This window comes from Budorcas taxicolor, chromosome 1, assembly GCF_023091745.1.
Source record: "Budorcas taxicolor isolate Tak-1 chromosome 1, Takin1.1, whole genome shotgun sequence".
NCBI classification, from domain to species: domain Eukaryota; kingdom Metazoa; phylum Chordata; class Mammalia; order Artiodactyla; family Bovidae; genus Budorcas; species Budorcas taxicolor.
In genome coordinates, this window is record NC_068910.1 from 215,968,148 (window position 1) to 215,992,347 (window position 24,200).

At 39.1% G+C, this 24,200-nt stretch overlaps 1 protein-coding gene across 1 annotated transcript in view; it reads right to left on the reverse strand.

Moving 5' to 3' along the window:
• Positions 1–638: 638 nt before the first annotated feature.
• COL6A5 (collagen type VI alpha 5 chain) overlaps positions 639–24,200 on the reverse strand; it is a 119,202-nt gene continuing 95,640 nt past the window's right edge. Inside the window, exons 37-38 of the mRNA XM_052640693.1 lie at positions 2,085–2,774; positions 639–739 (exon numbers count right to left, since the gene is read on the reverse strand). Of these exons, the coding sequence (XP_052496653.1) occupies positions 639–739; positions 2,085–2,774 (791 nt within the window). The remainder of the gene's footprint in view (positions 740–2,084; positions 2,775–24,200) is intronic.

Genomic DNA, 24,200 nt, shown 5'->3' on the forward strand with positions numbered 1-24,200 from the left:
TTTATGCATGTTATTGGAATAGTCCAAATGTAGTTTGTGTAAGAAATCTGACTGGAGGGGCAACTTTTTAATATTCCAAAGGGAAATTAAACATTTGTGCCCATGGTTTAGGGCTCCAAACCATATTATTTTCACTACTGAATTACTGAGTACTTAGGATTGGACTTTGCAAAATCAAACTTAAATGAATTCTTTCCACCAGGCTCCATATGGGTACTGTTTCAAAATGGTATGTTTTTGTTGCCACTTTATGAGTTTTTCTTTTTTATCTTTTTTTCTTATTCTCTAAAACTATTACATCTAACCTTTGATACATAAGTTTTCTGTTTTGACAGTACCCAGTATTTGAATGATATTATATAGTTACTAATAAGGTGTTAATAGCCCCTTTCTTTCACAAAAACTACAGAAATAGAAATATGGTTCTTTCTAATATGCATCATATTCTATGTGCTATTAACACCAGATCTGTGATGTTGTCACAAATCAGGAACATTTAAAACACACACACATGCACACACACAGGCATACCCCACAACCAAACTTGCATCCTGAAAACTAAAATGCCATTTATTTCAAATTATTTTCTTAAGGACTTTTTCTAGTGGTAATATGACCCAAACTGTGAATTTGTCAACTCACAATACAGTGTTTCCTATGCCATTATTCTCTGGAGTGGGAGAGGTGATGTTAACACATTTGGGTTTCATGTCTGCAGGGGGGTATTTGTTGATGGCACCTAGAGAGAGAGGACAGTTAGTCTAAATTTTACCCTTCCATATTCTGTCACCCAAAGTCAGTTCATCTTTTCCTGTAGTTGGGGGTGTTTCCAAGAGCAAATTAATTTTATAAGAGACTCAGCAAAGTAGGCACCTTCTGACTTTGCAAAACCTCATTGGCAAGGTCAGCAAGATGTAGCAGGGATTCAGTCAAAAATTATGCTCTCTGTGTTACAGGCTTGTGATATGATTCAAGGATAACTCTTAACCCCTTCTATCATCTGTTTCTCTCCTTCTGAAAGGAGGACTTTCTGGAAGACAGCATTAACTATTGAAATTATCTGCCTTATTTATCTTGAGGTTGGAAGAAGGCTTTTTTTTTTTTTTTTTTTTTGCAAATGACAAGCTTGCCACTAAATATAAATCCTAAATGCCAAGATTTCTGAGGGTTCTGTGAGCCGTGGGCTTTATGAACACCAGAAAAATCTGTATCCCTGTGATTTCCCACTAAACTTGTGGGAGCTACAAGTTTAGTGTAGCTAAATGTTCAGTGTGGTCTCTGCTGCACTCCTAATTCCAGGCACTGGCCAGGACTGGCTTGATGCTACAGCTCTTAGGTTTGCTACTATAACCATGTCTGGAATTATGGCACATGGACAGAGACTGGGAAGCCTCTCTCAAATCCTACTATGCAAAGATATCCTCAAACCCTGTGCCTGGCCATGCCTGAGCCAGCTGTCTGAGACAGAGGCTGTACAAGAGATTCATGCCCCTGGCTTTTAATAATTCAAGCCAGAACCAAAGTTGGCTTACAGTGACAAGGTAAAACAGAAGTCCTTGGAGTAGGTGGAAGGTGGTACAAGTGGAGTATGACTTATTAAAGTGATGTCACTGTAATACTTTCATTAAGGCTTTAGTAATTAAACTATAGCTTAATGGACAAGAGCACAACTTTGGGTCAGAATGCATAGGATTGAGTCTAGCATTTGCTAACTATTAACTGTGAGCATTTGAGCAACTGATTTAATGTCTCTGAACCTCAGTTTTCTCACTTGTAAAATGGGGATATTACTACTCTCCTTTGAGGGCCATTACGAGGATTAAATGATCCAATCCTTTAAAAGACTTGACACATAATAAGCCCTCACAGGTTAGGGTTAAAAGACACTTATTAGTTTCTTGACAGTGAGACAGCAGAGTTCAAGGTCACTAGGACCTGGGGTTTTCTCTGTGGTTTTCTCATTGCCTCCTACTTACACCTAAGACTCCACCACTCTTGACAAAAATGAGAATCATGTTACTGGTGGATTGTACACAGAGATATCTATTGCAAAAGCAACAGAAAAGAAAACTTTAATGACTTACGTCTGATTGAATGAACAAATGGCTTGACAAATTTGATGATATAGTTCAAATCTGGCTTGTGGATTCGGCCAAGCTGGACTAAGTGATGATCCAGTGGGTGGCTGGCTAATTCTTCTAATTCCTTGTCATTGTGTAGAGGACCAAAAGAAAACACAAATATGGAGTAGCCCTGACACTTGGCTCTCAGAGATACATTTCTTAAGACTTCCCTGTCTAAAGGGTTGGTTTCACCAGCAGATATAACAAAGATAACTTTGTTTTTCCTCAGGTTGGGAGTTCCTACAAAGACATTGTCAAGTGTCCACTGGAGGGCATGGCCTATAAAAACATCTCCATTGAGCTGCTGAAGGGAGTCTTGGAGATGATGCTTCATTTGGTGTATATTGTTATAAGTGACCAAATCAAATTCTAGGTAGACAGGGCAGTTTTCTGTGTTGGGCATATAGCCTGGAGGAGAGTAGGTCAGGACTGCTATTCTGTCCCCTAAGGTGGAGGTCAGCGGATCTGGGGCCAGATGAAAATAATCAAGCACTGAGGTTATAAAAGTTTTCACTTCCTTAAACTCATCACTTCCTATTCTTTTGGAAGCATCTATGAGAAAAGTCACATCCATGTAATATTCTTGAAGAGAGGCATCTCTACTTTCATAAGTAAGACCTGGTTCTTCTTTTCTGCCAAGGTTTTCATGTCCTGCAACAGAATAACCCAAGTCACTGTTTTTAGTAGGAGGATAAACTTGGAATTTCTAGCCAAGGATGGCAATACTTAGTATGTGGTATTATCACAAATCATCCCCATACCCATGGTAGATGTTACTAGTCAATATAAGCACTTGTTCTCAGATACATTCTCTAAGTTCATCTCTACACAATGTGTGGAGAGCCATTATCATTCAACAGATATTGTCACATGTGAAGAAACTTACCCCATCTCTGATCTTTGTCAAAGGATTGATTGATCCTTCTGCTATTTTCATATAAGCAAGGTAAGAAACATACAGCTATTTTTACTACTTTAATTGTAACTAAAACTATTTTTTAGCTGCAAAATTTGGAGTACATATTGCATGAGATTTCATTATACACAATGACCCCAAGAGAAAAGTAAATATGTCAGAGTCACATTTATTGATGACACCCTTATATACATGTTTAAAATATGTGCCATAGTATGATGCAATGAGAGCAAGTATAAATGCTGACTTCAGAATCCAACTTCTGTGTAAGACAAGACATGCTCTAAGACCTTGGTAGTCAAAGTGCCAATCCACAAACAGTTTACTGGCCTGTGACGAGATGTAAGTTGCACCATGATGTAAGTAAGTCAACTACCTCACTAAGCACACAGATTATTTCATTGATTTTATTATTATTGTAGCAAGACTTTCTCAATGAAGGAAATAGTGCCTCAATTTACACTTTAATGCTAACTTCTTCTCTTGTTGGAGGCCAGCATTTCAAGTATCTCTAAAGGGTCATGAAATCATGTCCAAAATCATGGGGACAATGGCTGTTTGGTGAGGCCACAGCAGGAAATGCCAGCTCAGAAATATAGGAAAGACATGATCAATGTTCTTTTTTTTTTTTTCCCCCTATGAAAGAGATGTGTTTGTGAATCTAATCAAGCAAGAAGTAGATTCCTAACTGGCAAAAATGTATTGCTGTCCAATTGTGCTTGGCCCATTATTAAGGCTTTGCATCTATTACTTAACTTGATCCTCATGACAACCTCACAAATTAATTGATTAACCTTTACAAATGCCACAGAAGTTTAATATTGAAATAGACTGCAGAAAAACAATATCATGAGTGATGTTGTTAACAGGGCAAATGTTATCAGATGACTTTCAAATGCACAATGATTTCTGCATTCCTAGGGCCAACTCCATACTATCTTTTTCATCTATTATAGGATTATTTCTGATAAATAAAATTTGTATGTGTTTAAGGTGCACAATGTTCATCAAAAACTCTACAAATAATAAACGATGGACAGGGTGTGAAGAAAAAGGAACCGTCTTAATTGTCGGTGAGAATATAAATTGGTATAGCCATTATGGAGAACAGTATGGATGTTCCTTAAAAAACTAAAAATAGAGTTACCATTTGATCCAGTAACCCTTCTCTGGAACATATATCTGAAATAAACTATTATTTGAAAGGACACATGCACCCTAATGTTCATAGCAGGACTATTTACAATAGCCAAGACTTGCAAGCAACCTGTGTCCATTGACAGATGAACGGATAAAGAAAATGTGGTATATATACACAATAGAATATTACTCAGCCATAAGAAAGAAGGAAATAATGCCCTTTGCAGCAACAGGGATGGGTACTTCATTTAGAGATTATCAAACAAAATGAAGTAACCCAGACCCAGAAAGACAAACATCCTACGATACTGCTTATATGCGGAATCAAAAATATGATACATATGAATTTATTTACAAAACAGAAATAGACTCACAGATACAGAAAAAGAACATGGTTACCAAAGAGAAAATGTGGGGAGGGTAAATTAAGAGTTTGGGATTCGTATATACACACTACTATGCAACAAGGGCCTGTCATATAACATATGGACCTATACTCAGTAGTTTGTCATAACCTATCTGGAAGAGAATTTTTAAAAGAATGCATATATATACACACATGAATATATGTATTATAACTGAATCACTCTGCTGTAAACCTGAAACCAACACAACATTGTGAATCAACTCTATTTTAATAAAAACTTTAAAAATTGAATGGAAAAATTAATAACAAAGTATTCAATGTTTTGATATAAGTATACATGTATAATGATTGCCACAATTAATCTAACATTGTTGGATTTGATTTGCTAAAGTTTTGTTTAGAATTTTTACATCCATGTCTACAAGGAATGTTGGTCTATAGTTTCCTTTTCATGTAATGTCTTTGTGTGGTTTCGGCTTCAAAGAATGAGTTCCTTTCTCTTTAATATTCTGGGAGAGTTTGTGTAGAATTGATACTATTTCTTCCTTAAATGTTTTGTTGAATTCATCAGTGAAGTCATCTTGGCCTGGAGTTTTCCTTATGGAAAGTTTTGAACTATGAATTCAATTTTCATTAATAGGTTTAGGAATAAATATCTAGGTTACTTTTCCCTGAGTGAGCTTTGGTAATTTGTGTACTGCAAGTAATTTGTCTATTTCACCCAAAATGTCTAATTAATAGTCAAAACCTACCGTCCTTGGGGTCACAGAAGAGTTGGACATGATTGAGTGGCTGAGCACACACAGGAGCATGCATGCTAAGTCACTTCAGTTGTGTTCAACTCTTTGTGACGCTATGGACTGTAGCCGCCCAGGCTCCTATATCCATGGGGTTCACCAGGCAAGAATACTGGAGTGGGTAGCCATGCCTTCCTCCAGGGGATCGTCTTGACCCAGGGATGGAAGCCGTGTCTCCTATCTGCACTGGCTGGCAGGTTCTTTACCAGTAGCACCATTGGGGAAGCCTGAGTACACACACACATAACCAAAAACTGCTGACAATGTTCCCTGACTATCCTTTTAATATCTGTAGAATATGTCTCTTCTCATTCCTGATGCTGGTGATTTGTTTTTTCATTTTCACTGGTGAGTTTGACCCATTTAATTGCTCTTATAGAAAAAAAAAAGAAAAAAGAAAAAACTCTTTGATTTTGTTTATTTTATCTTTTCTATTTCATTGACTTCTGTTTGAATTTTATTATTCCTTATTTCTCCTTACCTTGCTTAACTTGTTCCTCTTTTTCTGGTTTCTCAAAATGAAAATTGATGTCACTGATTTGAAATCTTTCTTCTTTACCAGTATAGGCATTTAATGCTAGGCAAGATCTCCAATTAAAAGACGCTTACTCCTTGGAAGAAAACTTATGACCAACCTAGATAGCATATTCAAAAGCAGAGACATTACCTTTCTGACTAAGGTCCATCTAGAAGACAATGGCACCCCACTCCAGTACTCTTGCCTGTAAAATCCCATGGATGGAGGAGCCTGGTAGGCTGCTGTCCATGGGGTCGCGAACAGTCAGACATGACTGAGCGACTTCACTTTCGCTATTCATCTTCATGGATTGGAGAAGGATATGGCAACACACTCCAGTGTTCTTGCCTGGAGAATCCCAGGGAAGGGGGAGCCTGGTGGGCTGCTGTCTATGGGGTCGCAGAGAGTTGAACATGACTGAAGCGACTTAGCAGCAGCAGCAGCAGTCAAGGCTATGGTTTTTCCAGTAGTCATGTATGGATGTGAGAGTTGGACTGTGAAGAAGGCTGAGAGCTGAAGAACTGATGCTTTTGAACTGTGGTGTTGGAGAAGACTCTTGAGAGTCCCTTGGACTGCAAGGAGATCCAACCAGTCCATTCTGAAGGAGATCAACCCTGGAATTTCTTTGGAAGGAATGATGCTAAAGCTGAAACTCCAGTACTTTGGCCACCTCATGCGAAGAGTTGACTCATTGGAAAAGCCTCTGATGCTGGGAGGGATTGGGGGCAGGAGGAGAAGGGGATGAGAGAGGATGACATGACTGGATGGCATCACTGACTCAATGGACATGAGTCTGAGTGAACTCTGGGAGTTGGTAATGGACAGGGAGGTCTGGCGTGCTGCGATTCATGGGGTTGCAAAGAGTTGGACACGACTGAGCGACTGAACTGAGCTGAACTGAAGATCTTCAAAGTACTGCTTTAGTGGAATCTCACAAATTCTGATATATGGTGATTTCTATTTTCATTACTTTCAAAATACTTGCTAATTTCCCCTTTGATTTCTTCTTTGACCATGGGTTATTTAGAAGGGCTTTCTTGGTTTCCAAATACTTTGGGATATTTTTTTTAAAGATTACCCTGTTACTGATTTCAATTTGTTCGTATTGATGCTTTCTAAGGCCCACTTGACTTCACATTCCAAGATGTCTGGCTCTAGATTACTGATCACATCATCATGATTATCTGGGTCGTGAAGATCTTTTTTGTACCGTTCTTCCATGTATTCTTGCCACCTCTTCTTAATATCTTCTGCTTCTGTTAGGTCCATACCATTTCTGTCCTTTATTGAGCCCATCTTTGCATGAAATGTTCCCTTGGTATCTCTAATTTTCTTGAAGAAATCTCTAGTCTTTCCCATTCTGCTGTTTTCCTCTATTTCTTTGCAATGATCTCTGAAGAAGGCTTTCTTATCTCTTCTTGCTATTCTTTGGAACTCTGCATTCAGATGCTTGTATCTTTCTTCTTCTCCTTTGCTTTTTGCCTCTCTTCTTTTCACAGCTATTTGTAAGGCCTCCCCAGACAGCCATTTTGCTTTTTTGCATTTCTTTTCCATGGGGATGGTCTTGATCCCTGTCTTCTGTACAATGTCACGTACCTCAATCCATAGTTCATCAGGCACTCTATCTATCAGATCTAGGCCCTTCAATCTATTTCTCACTTCCACTGTATAGTCATAAGGGATTTGATTTAGGTCATACCTGAACGGTCTAGCAGTTTTCCCTACTTTCTTCAATTTAAGTCTGAATTTGGTAATAAGGAATTCATGATCTGAGCCACAGTCAGCTCCTGGTCTTGTTTTTGTTGACTGTATAGAGATAATCATCAGATAATCATTATGATGTGATCACTAATCTAGAGCCAGACATCTCGGAATGTGAAGTCAAGTGGGCCTTAGAAAGCATCACTATGAACAAAGCTAGCAGAGGTGATGGCATTCCAGTTAAGCTGTTTCAAATCCTGAAAGATGATGCTGTGAAAGTGCTGCACTCAATATGCCAACAAATTTGGAAAACTCAGCAGGGGCCACAGGGCTGGAAAAGGTCAGTTTTCATTCCAATCCCAAAGAAAGGCACTGCCAAAGAATGCTCAAACTACCGCACAATTGCACTCATCTCACATGCTAGCAAAGTAATGCTCAAAATTCTCCAAGCCAGACTTCAGCAATACGTGAACCGTGAACTTCCTGCTGTTGAAGCAGGTTTTAGAAAAGACAGAGGAACCAGAGATCAAATTGCCAACATCTGCTGGATCATGGAAAAAGCAAGAGAGTTCCAGAAAAACATCTATTTCTGCTTGATTGACTATGCCAAAGCCTTTGACTGTGTGGATCACAATAAACCATGGAAAATTCTGAAAGAGATGGGAATACCAGACCACCTAACCTGCCTCTTGATAAATCTGTATGCAGGTCAGGAAGAAACAGTTAGAACTGGACATGGAACAACAAACTGGTTCCAAATAGGAAAAGGAGTCCGTCAAGGCTGTATATTGTCCCCCTGCTTATTTAACTTCTATGCAGAGTACATCATGAGAAACACTGGACCGGAAGAAACACAAGCTGGAATCAAGATTGCCAGGATAAATATCAATAACCTCAGATATGCAGATGACACCACCCTTATGGCAGAAAGTGAAGAGGAGCTAAAAAGCCTCTTGATGAAAGTGAAAGAGGAGAGTGAAAAAGTTGGCTTCAAGCTCAACATTCAGAAAACGAAGATCATGGCATCTGGTTCCATCACTTCATGGGAAATAGATGGGGAAACAGTGGAAACGGTGTCAGACTTTATTTTTTGGGGCTCCAAAATCACTGCAGATGGTGATTGCAGCCATGAAATTAAAAGACGCTTACTCCTTGGAAGAAAAGTTATGACCAACCTAGATAGTATATTCAAAAGCAGAGACATTACTTTGCTGACTAAGGTCCATCTAGTCAAGGCTATGGTTTTTCCAGTGGTCATGTATGGATGTGAGAGTTGGACTGTGAAGAAGGCTGAGCACCAAAGAATTGATGCTTTTGAGCTGTGATGTTGGAGAAGACTCTTGAGAGTCCCTTGGACTGCAAGGAGATCCAACCAGTCCATTCTGAAGGAGATCAGTCCTGGGATTTCTTTGGAAGGAATGATGCTAAAGCTGAAACTCCAGTACTTTGGCCACCTCATGTGAAGAGTTGACTCATTGGAAAAGCCTCTGATGCCTGGAGGGAATTGGGGCAGGAGGAGAAGGGGACGACCGAGGATGAAAATGGCTGGATGGCATCATGGACTCGATGGACGTGAGTCTGAGTGAAATCCGGGAGTTGGTGATGAACAGGGAGGCCTGGCGTGCTGCAATTCATGGGGTCGCAAAGAGTCAGACATGACTGAGCAACTGAACTGATTTCAGTTTAATTCTGCTTAGGTCAGAGAATATACTTGGAATGACTTGAATCCTTTAAAGTTTTGAGAATGTTTTTATGATACAGAATGTGGTCTATCTTGGTAAATGTTTCGTATGTACTTGAAAACAATGTGTATTTCTGGAATTTTTTACTATTAAGTTTTATTGGAAAATAGTTGCTTTATAGTTGTGTTAGTTTCTGCTGCACAGCAAAGTGAATCAGCTATGTATATATACATATATATCTCCTCTTTTTTTTTGGATTTCCTTTCCATTTAGGTCAGCACAGAGCAGTGAGTAAAGCAACTATACTTCAACAAAAATTAATTTTTAAAAAATTCCACAAAATTTTTATCCTTAAAAAAGAAAAGGATTTGCATTTGCCATTACTGTGTGCAGTGTTCTGTTAATATAAATTAGGTCAAATTGATAGTGTTCTTCAAGCCTATGATATTCTTATGATTTTCTGTCCATGTCTTGGCCACTTATTGAGAGAGGGTATTGAAACCCACTGAGGGTCTTCTCATTTTTTTAAATCATTTTTGTCTTTGAGTTTTATTTTGAATAATTTATATTGCTACATATTCAAGGTCACTAGTTTTCTCTTCTATCAAGTCTAATTTCTTATTAATCCCATCTAGTGTATTGTTCATCCTACACACTGTCGCTTTCATCTCTACAAATGTATTTAAATTTTTTTTACCTTTTCTATGTTTCTACTTAACTTTTTAATATATAGAATTTAGTTATAATAACTTTTAGTATATTTGCTAATTTTTAACATCTTTGTTAGTTCTGATTTGGTTTTGAGTGATTGTGCCTTGATTATATGTTTTTTCTGCTTTTTATGCCAGACATTATGAAATTTGCTTTTTTTGGATATGGGATACTTTTACATTCCTATAAATGTTCATATACTTTGTTTGGGGAGGCAGTTAAGCTACTTGGAAACAGTTTGATCCTTTTGGGCATTGGTATTATGATTTGTTAAGTATGTCCAGAGTAGTACTTAATTTAAGGCTAATTATTTCCTACTACTGAAATAAGACCTTTCTGAAGTTTCTCCCTAGTGCTTTATAAATAATGAGTTTTTCCCATCTCTCTAATGGTAAAAGGCACTATCCTTGACCCTGTGAGCAATGGAAATTATCCTCTAATCCTTTCTAGATGGATGTTCCCCAGTTGGGTCATTTCCTCACATTTCCTGTGCTATCAGCACTCTGATGAATAACAAAGAGGCATCCTCTGCAGAGCTCTGTGTTTCTCTGCACAGCTCATGCCTCTCTGGTACTCTGTCCTTTGAACTCTCATCCTTTGGTCTCCCCAGGCTCTCAGCTTTGTCTGCTCATCTCAAGGAGTACACTGGGCTCCACCTGAACTCCCTTTCCTGTACCATGGCCTGGAAACCCTTGGCAGTAAACTGGAGCAATTGTAGGGACCATCTCATTTGCTTCTCATCTTGCAGGGATCACTGTCTTTTATTCCTGATGTCCATTGTCCTGACAATTGTTGTTTCATTTCATATATATGTATATAAAATGAACTGATAAACATATATATTCCTTTTTGTTATTTCAATCGGTAGGTAAATCCAGTTCCTGTTACTTCACCTTGGGCATTCTAACAGATGAGAACTGATCATCTTGTTTGAGATATTCCTATGAAAACTGTCACTGATGTCAGTTCAGTTCAGTTGCTCAGTCGTGTCTGACTCTTAGTGACCCCATGGACTGTAGCACACCAGGCTTCCCTGTTCATCACCAACTCCCAGAACTTGCTCAAATACATGTCTATTGAGTTGGTGATGCCATCCAACCATCTCATCCTCTGTTGTCCCCCTCTCCTCCTGCCTTCAATCTTTCCCAGAATCAGGGTCTTTTCAAATGAGTCAGTTCTTCACTTCAGGTGGCCAAGTGTTGGAATTTCAGCTTCAGCATCAGTCCTTCCAATGAATATTCAGGATTGATTTCCTTTAGGATGGACCGGTTGGATGTCCTTGCAGTCCAAGGGACTCTCAAGGGTATTCTCCAACACCATGGTTCAAAAGCATCAATTCTTCAGTGTTCAGCTTTCTTTATAGCCCAACTCTCACATCCATACATGACTACTGGAAAAACCATAGCTTTGACTAGGTGGACCTTTGTTGGCAAAGTAACATCTCTGCTTTTTAACATGCTGTCTAGGTTGGTCATAGCTTTTCTTCCAAAGAGCAAGTGCCTTTTCATTTCATGGCTGCAGTCATCATCTGCCCTGAGTTTGGAAACCCCAACCCCCCCCCCCCCCCCCCAAAAAAAAGTTTCTCACTGTTTCCATTGTTTCCCCATCTATTTGCCATGAAGCGATGGGACTGGATGCCGCGATCTTAGTTTTTTGAATGTTGAATTTTAAGCCAGCTTTTTCACTCTCCTCTTTCACTTTCATCAAGAGGCTCCTCGGTTCCTCTTTGCTTTCTACTGTAACGGTGGTGTCATCTGCATATCTGAGGTTATGCATAGTTTGGTCTCAGGTCAGACAACAGGGAGGGAACACAGCCCTGCCCATCAACAGAAAATTGGATTAAAGATTTACTAAGCATGGCCCTGCCCATCAGAACAAGACCCAGTTTCCCCCACAGTCAGTCTCTCCCATCAGGAAGTTTCCATAAGCCTCTTATCCTTATCCCACAGAGGGCAGAAAGAATGAAAACCACAATCACAGGAAACCAATCAAACTGATCACATGGACCACAGCCTGGTCTAACTCAATGAAATTATGAATCATGCCATGTAGGGCCACCCAAGATGGACGGGTCATGGTGAAGAGTTCTGACAAAACGTGGTCCACTGGAGAAGGGAATGGCAAACCACTTCAGTATTCTTGCCTTGAGAACCCCATGAACAGTATGAAAAGGCAAAAAGTTATGACACTGAAAGATGAACTCCCCAGGTCAGGAGGTGTCATTGATGTACCAGACTTTTATCATAGTCATAAATCAGGATTTTACATATTAGGAGTGTGTTTGACATGTATGGATCTCCAATCCTCCACCAGGAACTTAGCTTCAAATTCTTCTTGGAATTTTTTATCAATATCAATTTCTTGATCAACTTGCTAAATATAAAATTGGAAGTGCAGACCAAAGCATAGATATTATATTTTTCTATGCAATAGATGCTATGTAATATACTTTAACCCTAAAATACCAACAAAACCTCTTCTAGAGCTCTTGGCAATAGTGTATCAGGATCTGTGAATATTAGTTAAATGGACATTTCTTTCCTTTTGAGCTTACAACCCTGGAGTTGGCTAATCATTACCTGCTCTGTTACCAGAATCTCTGCTTTGACTTGAAAAAAAAAAAAAAAGGCCAAGTGACATACTTAGTTAAAACATAAGAAAAAATATTTCATGAATGTTCTGGTAGAAGAAGAAGAGGTAGAAATGAAAAAAAAGAAATTACAACTGACATCACAGAGATACAAAACATCGTGAGATACCACAATCAACAGTTCCATGTCATACACACTGCTATTTATTAAACAGGTAACTAATAAGGACATGCTGCATAGCACGAGGAACTCTATTCAACACTCTATAATGACCGATAAGGGAAAAGTGTCTGAAAAGAGTGGATATATCTATGTGTGTGATGTGTGCACGCTGCGTTGCTTCAGTTGTGTCTGGCTCTTTGGACCCCCTAGACCATGGCTGGCCAGGATCCTCTGTCCATTGGATTCTCACAGCAGGAATACTGGAGTGGGTTTCATTTCCTTCTCCAGGCGACATTCCTGACTCAGGAATCAAGACCATGTCTCTTATGTCTCCTGTTCTTTACCACTAGCACTATCTGGGAAGCCAGATATATGTAGATGAATAACTAATTCACTTTGCTCTATAGCAGAAGGTAACACACATTGTAAATTAATTATACTCCAATGAATTTTTTTAAAATCATTTACATGTCCATAAAATAGACAACCTAGAAGAAATAGATAAGTTTCTAGAACCATGCAATTTTTCAGTACTGAATCAGGGAGAAATACACAGTCTGAATGGACTGGTCACTAGCAGTAAAACTGAATTAGTAATTAAAAAACACTCCCAGCAAACAAAAGCCCAGGACTGATCAGCCTCTTGGGGGAATACTACCAAATATACAAAGAAGTACTAATACCTATCCTTCTCCAACTATTCCAGAAAATTGAGGAGAAGGGTACACTCTCAAATCCATTCCACAAGACCACCATTATGCTCACACCAAAACCAGACAAAGACACAACAAAAAAGAAACTTATAGGCCAATATCCCTGATGAATATAGGTGCAAAACCCTCAATAAAATATTAGCAAACCTAATTCAATAATACACAAAAAGGCTCAGACACTATGATCAAGTGGGACTTATTCTAGGGAGGCAAGAAGGGCTCAATATCCACAAATCAATCAGTATGACACACCACATTAACAACAGGAATGATAAAAACCACATGATCACCTCAGCAGATGCAGAAAAAGCATCTGACAAAATTCAACATACAGCCATGATAAAAGCTTCACAGACCAGGCTACTATCTCAATATTCTGTAATAACCTATATGGGAAAACAATCCTAAAAAGAACACATACACACATATAACTGAATGAGTTTGATGTACACCTGAAACTAATACAACGCTGTAAATCTCTAGACTTCCATTAGCAAAGATAAATTAAAAACAAAACAAAAATGTGGACATGGAGGAAACATATCTCTACATAATAAAAGATATGTCTTTCATAAGTTTGTCCCATTGGTGACAAACCCACAGCTAACGTCATATGAAAGGTTGAAAAGCTGAAAGGTTTTATTTTAAATCCCCAGGAACAAGACAGTGATGCGCACTCTTGACACTTCTATTTGACATAGTATCGAAAGTCCCGGTGAGAGAAATCTCAAGAATAAGAATAAGAAATAAAAGGAATCCAAATCGGAAGGGAAGAAGTAGAACTGTCACAATTTGCAGATGACATGATACTATATATAGAAAACTCTCTACCAAAACTATTAGGATAAATGAATTCAGTAAAATTGTATGATGCAAGACTAATATACAGAAATCTGTTGTTTTTCTATGCACTAATAATGAACTATCAGAAAGAGAAAACCAGAAAACAATCTGTTTAAAATCACATCAAAAAGAATAAAATACCTAGAAGTAAACTTAACCAAGGAAGTTAAAGATCTATATCCTGAAAACTATAAAACGTTGATAAATGAAGGAAATTAAAGATGATACAAATAAATGGAAAATATCTCATGTTCATGAATTAGAAGAATTAATATTGTTAAAATGTCTGTACTATTCAAAGCAATCTATGGATTTAATGAAACTCTATCTTTATCTATGTTTAATGAATCTCTAGCTACCTATGTCTAAAAATCATTTATCACAGAACTAGAATAGTCCTAAAATTCATATCAAACCACAAAAGACCCTGAATTGCCAAAGAAATCTAGAAAAAGAACAAAGCTGGAGATACCATGCTCACAGACTTCAGACTATACTACAAAGTTACAGTAATCAAAACAGCAAGGTACTGGCACAAAGACAGTCATATAGATCAATGAAGCAGAATAGAGAGCCCACAAATAAGTCTGCACACTTGTGGTCAGTTAACCTATCTATGACAAAAGAGGCGAGAATGAATGCACAGTAGAGAAAAGATAATCTCTTCAGTGAGTGGTGCTGGGAAAACTGGACAGCTACATACAAAAACAATGAAATCAGAACATTTCCTCACACCGTATACAAAAATAAAGTCAAAATCGGGTAAAGACTCAACTGTAAGGCCAGAAACCACAAAACTCCTGCAAGAGAACACAGGCTACATACTCTTTGACATAAGTTGTAGAAATAATTTTTGGATCTGGCTCCTAAGGCAAAGAAAGAAAAAAGCAAAAATAAAGAAATGGGACATAATTAAAATGAAAAGCTTTTGTACAGCAAAGGGAACCACTGACAAAGCAAAAAGACAACCTAATGAACAGGAGAAAGTATTTACAAATGGTATGAATGATAAAGGGTTAATATTCACAACATATAAACAGCTCATACAACTCGATATTAAAAAACAACTCACTGAAAAAATAAGCAGAAGGCAAGGAGACCTTTGTATAAAGATGACATGCAGATGGCCAACGGGCACTGGGAAGATGCTCAACATTGCCAATCATCAGAGAAACATAGATCAAAACCACAGTGAGATATCACTTCACACCTGTCAGAATGGCCATCATCAAAAAGTCCACAAATAACAAACTCTTTAGAGGAAAATATAGGCAGACCACTCTCTGACACAAACCACAGCATCATCTTTTTAAATCTATCCCCCAGAATAATGGAAATGAAAGCAAAAATAAACAAATGGAACCCACTGAAACTCAAAAGCTTTTGCGTATCAAAGGAGACAATAAACAAAATGAAAAGACAACTCACAGATTGGGAGAAAATATTTGCAAATGACGTGACTGATAAGTGATTAGTCTCCAAAGTTTACAGCTTATGACACTTGATAGCATTAAAACAAAGAAGCCACTCAAAAAATGGGCAGAAGACCTGAAGAGACATTTCTCTATAAAGGGCATACAGATCACCGACAGGCATATGAAAAGATGTTCAAAATTGCCAGTCGTTTGAGAAACACAAATCAAAACTACAATGAGATTTCACCTCATACTGGTCACAATGGTTATCATCAAAAAAAAAAAAAATCCACAAACAGCAAATTCTAGAGATGGTGTGGAGAGAAGGGAACCCTCCTGCAGTTGTTGGTGGGAATGTAAATTGGTAGAGCCACTATGGAGAACAGTGCAGAGGCTCCTTAAAAAACTAAAAATAGAGCTACAATATGAGCCTACAATCCCACTCCTGGGCATATATCCAGAGGAAAACATGGCCCCCAAAGATACATGCACCCCAGTGTTCATTGCAGCACTGTTTATGATGGCCAAGGCATGGAGACAACCTAAATGTCCATTGACAGAGGAATGGATAAAGAAGATGTGATGCATAGACACAGTGGAATATTACCCACCACTAAAAGGGATGAAACAAGGCCATTTGCAGCAACCTGGATGGGCAGAGAGCATGTTATACTGAGCAAAGTAAGTCAGACAGAGAAGCAGAAACATCATATCGCATCCCTTATATGTGGAATCTAAAAAGAAACGATACAAATGAGCTTGCTTACAAGACAGAGACTCACAGACTTAGAAAATGAACTCATGTTTGCCGGGGGGAAGGGATAGTTGAGGACTTCAGGAAGGTCATGTATACACTGTGATATTTAAAATGGATAACCAAAAAAATCTATTGTATAGCACATGGAACTCTGCTCAATGTCATGTGCCAGCCTGGATGGGAAGGGGGTTTGGAGGAGAATGGATACACATATATGTATGACTGAGTCCCTTCACTGTTCACCTAAAACTATCACAACATTGTTAATTGGCTATATCCCAATACAAAATGCTTTTGGTGTCAAAAATAAATAAATAAAGTAAAAATGCCTTTAAAAAAAAGTCCACAAATAACAAATGCTGGTAAAGACGTGAAGAAAAGAGAACTCTCCTACATGGTTGGTGAGAATATAAATTGGCACAGTCAGTATGGAAGAGTATGGAGCTTCCAGCAAAAAAACCAGAAACAGAACCATCATGTGATCCAGAAATCCCACTTCTGAGTATGTATCTGAGGAAAGTAAAGACAGTAGTTCAAAAAAATACATGCACCCTGATGTTCACAGCAGCAATACTTACAATAGCTAATTTATGGAAGCAACTTAAGTATCCATCAACTGATGAATGTATTATATATATAATACATGGAAATATTTCATGAGAAACGCTGAGCTGGATGAAGCACAAGCTGGAATCAAGATTGCCGGGAGAAACACCAATAAACTCAGATATGCAGATGACACCACCCTCAAGGCAGAAAGCAAAGAAGAACTAAAGACCCTTTTAATGAAAATGAAAGAGGAGAGTAAAAAAGTTATCTTAAAGCTAAACATTCAGAAAAATAAGATCATGGCATCTGGTCCCATCACTTCATGGCAAATAAATGGGGATATGTAGAGACATATTTCACTTCTAAAATCTCTAAAAATAGGTTATCTACCTATTTAAAGGATTAAAATGAGAATAAAAGAAGCTAAGTGCTAAACTCTAAAATTTAGCCCAACACTAAATAATCACTTACAATTATTCTGAGTCTAAAGTATCTTACTTGGAAAGATTGGGCCTTTAAAAAACTTTTTTTTTTTCAATAATAGCAAAGTCTGGTAGAAGTGTGGCTAAGGAATACCTATCACTCAGAGCAATGCTGTGTATTTTCTGGTAATGTCACCAAGCCAAATACTCATCTCCAACTCTGTGGATAAATTCCTTGGAATGGAAGAGGAGGAAGGGCTGACTCACTTGATATGGCTTGAGAGGAATGAGGGACCCAGCTGGATTTCCAGGGAAGCGCCCCCAGAGATTAGCCTAATTTTGCATCCACAGGGCTGAGTGTGGTCCAGCACCTTTCAGGAGAAGTGGAGATGGAAAGGGAATTTAGGGAGAAAGGAGCATCTACAGGGCTGGCCCATCTGGACGGGGATTGCGATGCTGTGGAGCTATGATGCCTTTCATGGTTGTGGGAAATGTCAAGATATGCACAAGTTATCTTGTGATCTGCCTTGGATTTGTCCAGTGGCCAGAATCAGTCATGTGTTCTCCAACAGGCAAGCCACACAGACAATGCAGCTGCTGTATATGTGTTTTTCTGTCCACGTGGACTGCAAAAGACATATTTCAACTTCATCTTTTTTTGGTAAGGCTTCCCATGAGATTGGCAATGCTTTCCATTTCAATTCTTCCATTTTCGGAGTGTTGAATGAGCTTCAGAGTTTGTGCTCAGCTCCATGCCTATCTCCTCTCATTTAATATTCCACATAGCACTGTGAGGGTGAAATTATCATCATGCCCGTTTTACAGACGAGCAAGCTGAGGCTTGGAGGGAGCAAGTGACTTGGCCAAGAAGTGATAGTCTATCAGTGAGAGAGGCAGGATTTGAACCCAGCTTTGTTTAACTCCTTCAGAAGACCTGGTTATCAGATTTGAGTGTGGAGCAAGGACATTAAGGAACACATTAACCACCTAGCCAAAGGCCCCAGGACCTGGTTTAAAGAACCAGGGTCTTGGTCAATGCTATTCTTTCTGATCGAAACTACTAAAGAAAGTTTTCTTTCAAAACTAGGCAACTAAATAAATTTTCAATGTTTTCTTCCCGAGGCCTTATGGAGCAATGGGTATGAGCTGAATCTTTGGAGTTTGAGGCTCATTTAAACCATTTTTTTTTTAGCTCTGTGACCCTGAGTCTCTTCCATGCCTCTGTTTCATTCTTTAAAAATATATAGCCTACAACGTGAGAGACCTGGGTTCAATCCCTGGGTCGGGAAGATCTCCTGGAGAAAGAAATGGCAACCCACTCCAGTATTCTTGCCTGAAAAATCCCATGGACAGAGAAGCCTGGTAGCCTACAGCCCATAGGGTTGCAAAGAGTTGCACACAACTGAGTGACTTCACTTTTTTCACTTTCATAATAATAAATTATAACCTTACGTTTTTTGAGAAAATTAAATAAAATTTTCACAGTGCCAAGCATATCCTAGATACCCTATAAATATAATATTTAGAGGGGAAAAAAATAGAAGTCTCAGACATTTGAAAATCCTACCAATGATACTGTATTTTGCAAGCCAGAATTTCCCCAAAATGCAAAGCCAGTTGGTATTAGTGGAACACAAGGGACATGCACTCAAGCCCATTCTGTTGTGTTTACACATACTTAACTGGGGAGAAGTTGTGATGATTTACATGCCTCTCCATTTAATACAGTCACCCCAGGCCTTTCTGGTGAGGTCACTAGTGAAGCTACAGGATGGAGCACATGTGTGTCTGTGACTGTGTGTCATTTGTTTTATGCCAAAGGGAAATTGAGACATATTTTTAAATCCCTTGTTTTGTTGAATGAATTCCTCTCTTCCCCGTTTGCCTGAACAAGTAGGAGTCATGGTCCTAAAATAAATTTCATCTTTTTCCCAGAAGACAGAATAAATACCCTCTTGGCTGTGACTTTTCTAGGTGGTACTTTGCCCACAGGATTCACTCTTGCCGTCCACGTCACACTCTGAAACCACAATCTGTGGAGAGGTACTAGCACACTGAGAAAAGTGAGGCAAGCCTTAGGGGTCATTTACACCCTGGCCTCCTGGATCTGTCACTAGATATCCTTTAATTATCACTGAAATGCAGTTGAGTTACAATGTTGTGTTAGCTTCAGGTGTACAGCAAAGTGATTCAGTTATACATAACCATCATGGATTATTACAAGGTGTTGACTGCAGTTATACATAACCATCATGGATTATTACAAGGTGTTGACTGTAGTTATACATAACCATCATGGATTATTACAAGGTGTTGACTGTAGTTCCCTGTGCTATACAGTAGATCCCTGATATTTATCTATTTATGTATAAATTTATACTATATATTTATGTGTATATTTTAATTCCAAACTCCTTATTCATCCCTCCCCCTTTGGTAACCATGTTTGTTGTCTGTCTGTGAGTCTGTTTCTGTTTCATGAATAAGTTCATCTGTCTCATATTTTAAATTCCACATGTAAGTGATATATTTGTCTTTGTCTGGCTTACTTTACTAAATATTATCATCTCTAGGTCCATCCTTCTTGCAGTGAATGGCATTATTTCATTCTTTTTTTATGGCTAACATTATATTATATATATGTGTCTATATATATAATGTGTACATATATAGTATATGTATAATGTCTGTATATATATATAATGTGTGTATACATATATAATATGTGTGTGTATATATACAACGTGTATATACATATGTAATGTATGTGTATATATGTAATGTATGTGTATTATATATATAATGTTTATACATAGATACTGTGTGTCTATATATACACATTACACATATACCACATCTTTTTTACCTGTTCATCTGTCTATGGACATTTAGGTTGCTTCCATGTTTTGGCTATTGTATACAGTAGCACCATGGTTTTAATGGTGTTATTTTGTGCTCTGACCTCTGGATGTGTTAATAAGCAGTTTATAAAGCCAATTTATTCTGGTCTATGTCCTCTAAATGAGCTATAAGCAGGAATTTTAAAAAATTAAATTAAAATCTAGAACTTGAGTTGTACCACTAAAATTAAAAATAACTTTCCCAATGATGACATGATACTCCTCAAATTTAGCAACTGTATAGATTTCCTTATTTGTAAATGCAGACAATGTCCTTGCCAGACAACACAGCTTGCATTGTTAAAAGTTAGCATTTGGGGGCGGGTGGCAGCTTTCAATATGGTGGAGGAGTAAGACGGAGCCATCACCTTCCTCCCCACAAAATCAAAAATACATCTCTGTGGAACAATTCCTTCAGAACACATTCTGAACAACGGCACATTACTCCAGACTTCCCAAAAGGCAAGCCAGTCTCCTCAGAATGAGGTAGGGCAAAAGATAAAGAAAAGGGACAAAGGATTTAGGAACAGGGACCTGCACCCCAGGGAGGGGGACATGAAGCAGGAAGTGTCTCTGCACACTCAGAAACTCCCTCACAGGCAGGGATGGGCAGGGGAGCTTCAGGACCTTAGAGCAGAACTTAGCAGCAACAGATGCTCAGAAGGCAAAACAGAGAATTCACCGCAGAGATCATTGCTGACCAGCACTTCCCAGCAGAGAAACAGTTTGCACACCCACCGAGGTGAATGGGGGCTGGGTGCTGAGGGTGCCACCCCAGGGAGAGGACCGGGGTTGAATGCTGTGAAGATACTCTGAAGGGCCTGGTACAACAGAGGGGAGGGAGTCCCGGGAAAAGCCTGGGACTCCCAGAGAGATCTCTAACTCCCCATGCTTTCAGATCTCAGGAACTCACCTTTGTGAACCCAGGCCACAGCTGTGAACTGTGCAGTCGCAGGAGTAGATACGCCCAGCTGCTGCCAAAGCCAGCAAGAGCATCAGAGGCAAACTAGATGTGAGTGCAGTCTATGATCCAGAGAGGGGAATGCAAGCCAACTGGCCGCTGCCAGAGCCAGGGCAAGTTCCTGAGGCAGGAGGCAAAACGTTGTCACTGCAGCCCCAACCCCAGAGGTATCAGCTGTCACCAAGCCCCGACCGGGCACAGCTACTGCCCACACCTTCCTAGGAGCCTATGTAACTGGCCTCTGTTAAGGGACACATGACTCAGGGCCAGCTCCCTTGGGACAGCACATGACCCACCTCAGACTGGAGCAACTTCCCACAGGCCTCAGCTGCAGAAGGCACTCCCCAAACACCCCAGTTATGGCTTTCACACCCCCTCTCTCTCCCTGGCCTGACTGAGCAAGTGAGCTCCAGTAAACTGCTACTTGGACCCTCTTTGGTCTGGGAGGGGAACAGACACTGAACGGTGGCCTACAAGCAGAGGCAGGCCCCAAACCAAAGAGGGGCACCAGCAGCTGTGTGAGCAAAGGAAAGAAAGGGGATTTGTTCAAGGAGCCACAGATGCATAGGATTAAATCCCTGCAATGAGCCTGAGACTGTGAACTTTGGGGGCAATTGTGGGGTTTGGGAGCAAGTACAAACTGGAGTAAGGCCAGGTCTGAGTCTGAGCTGACCACACAGTGGGTCTAGAGACCTGCCTAGAAAACTGGAGGACTTCCTGATTAAGCAGATTGGCTGCAGCTCACTGTGTGGAGAGAACATTGGAGGACTCAGGAGGACATTTTTCTTACTACCACTTTCTCCACATATATTTTCTTTTTCATCTTTTGTATTATTCTAACATTGCTCTTTCTTTATTAATCCTTAAATTTTTATTTTTTGATGCAATTTTTCCTTTTTAAAACATTTTATTTCTAAATAAAATTATTTCCTTTTTTTTCTGTTTTTACAGTACTTTTTAGTTTTATTGCAACTCCAACCACTAGAACATAGGGACAAGTCCCCCCAGCCAGGAAACATTCATAAGGCACTGGTTCAGCTCCATTCCTGGTGGGCAGGCTCAACAAATAAGAGGAACTACAACCTTGCAACTTGCAGAAAGGAGACCCCTGGCACAGTAAATCAAACAGAAGGAAACACAGAGAAACATGCAGCAAATGAGGAAGCATGGTAAAAACCCACAAGACCAAACAAATGAAGAGGAAATAGGCAGTCCGCCTGAAAAAGAATTCAGAGCAATGATAGCAAAGATGATCCAAAACCTTGAAAATAAAATGCAGGCACAGATAAACAGAATGGAGGCACAGATTGAGGAGATACATGAAATGTTTAACAAAGACCTAGAAGAAATAAAGAATAGACAATCAGCAATGAACAACTGAGATTTTTAAAAAATGCACTAGAGGGAACCAATAGCAAAATAACTGAGACAGAAGAATGGATAAGTGAGCTGGAAGAGAGAATGCTGGAGATAACTGAAACAGAGTAGAATAAAGAAAAAAATGAAAAGAAATGAGGACAGTCTCAGAGACCTATGGGACAACACTAAGCACACCAACATTCGAGGTATAGGTGTCTCAGAAGAAGAAGAGAAAAAGAAAGGGTATGTGAAAATATTTGAGATTATAGTCAAAAACTTTCCTAACGTGGGAAAGGAAATAGCCACCCAAGTCTAGACTCCTAGAAAGTCCCAGACAGGAAACACACCAAGACACATAATAATCATGTTAATGAAAATTAAACACAAAGAAAAAATATTAAAAAGCAGCAAGGGAAAAGCAACAAATAACATACAAGGGGATCCCCATAAGGCTAACAGCTGACCTTGCAATAGGAACTTGCAGGCCAGAAGGGAGTGGCAGGATATACTTAGAGTGATTGAAAAAAAAAACAACAAAAAACCCTACAACCAAGATTACTCTAACAGATAAGCAAAAGTTAAGAGAATTCAGCACCACCAAACCAGCTAGAGGAAAACTGCTAAAGGAACTTCTCTACACAGCAAACACAAGAGAAAGAAAAGACCCACAAAAACAAACACAAAACAATAAAGTAAATGGCGATAGAATCACACATAAAATAATCATCTTAAATGTACAGATTGGATGAACGGATACAAAAACAAGACCCCTGTATTTCCTGCCTACAAGAGACCCACTTCAGATCTAAGGACACATACAGACTGAAAGTGAGGGCCTGGAAAAAGATATTCCATGCAAATGGAAATCAAAAGAAACTGGGAATAACAATATTCATATCAGATAAAATAGACTTTAAAATAAAGATTACAAGAGATAAGAAAGGACACTATATGATGATCAAGGCATAAATTCAAGAAGAATGTATAATAATTATAAATATATATAGATAAGACTCTTGAGAGTCCCTTGGACTGCAGGGAGATGCAGCCAGTCCATTCTGAAGGAGATCAGTCCTGGGTGTTCTGTGGAAGGAATGATGCTAAAGCTGAAGCTCCAGTACTTTGGCCACCTCATGCGAAGAGCTGACTCATTGGAAAAGACTCTGATGCTGGGAGGGATTAGGGGCAGGAGGAGAAGGGGACGACAGAGGATGAGATGGCTGGATGGCATCACTGACTCGATGGGCGTGAGTTTGGATGGACTCCAGGAGTTGGTGATGGACAGGGAGGCCTGGCGTGCTGCACTTCACAGGGTCCAAAGAGTCAGACACGACTGAGTGACTGAACTGAACTGAACTGAACTGATGTGTACAACATAGAAGTATCTCAATACATGAGGCAAATGCTAATAACTTATTTTTCCATGTTGGTCACAGCCAGGAAAATTGGGTTTGGTTTTATATATATGTTGCCCTACATATTAAGCCTTGTGTGATGACTGATCCAGACAGCAAAAAAGTACTTATTTTTAAGAAGATAGAGATTTTTAGAAAGGCTTATTCAGTTTAGCATAT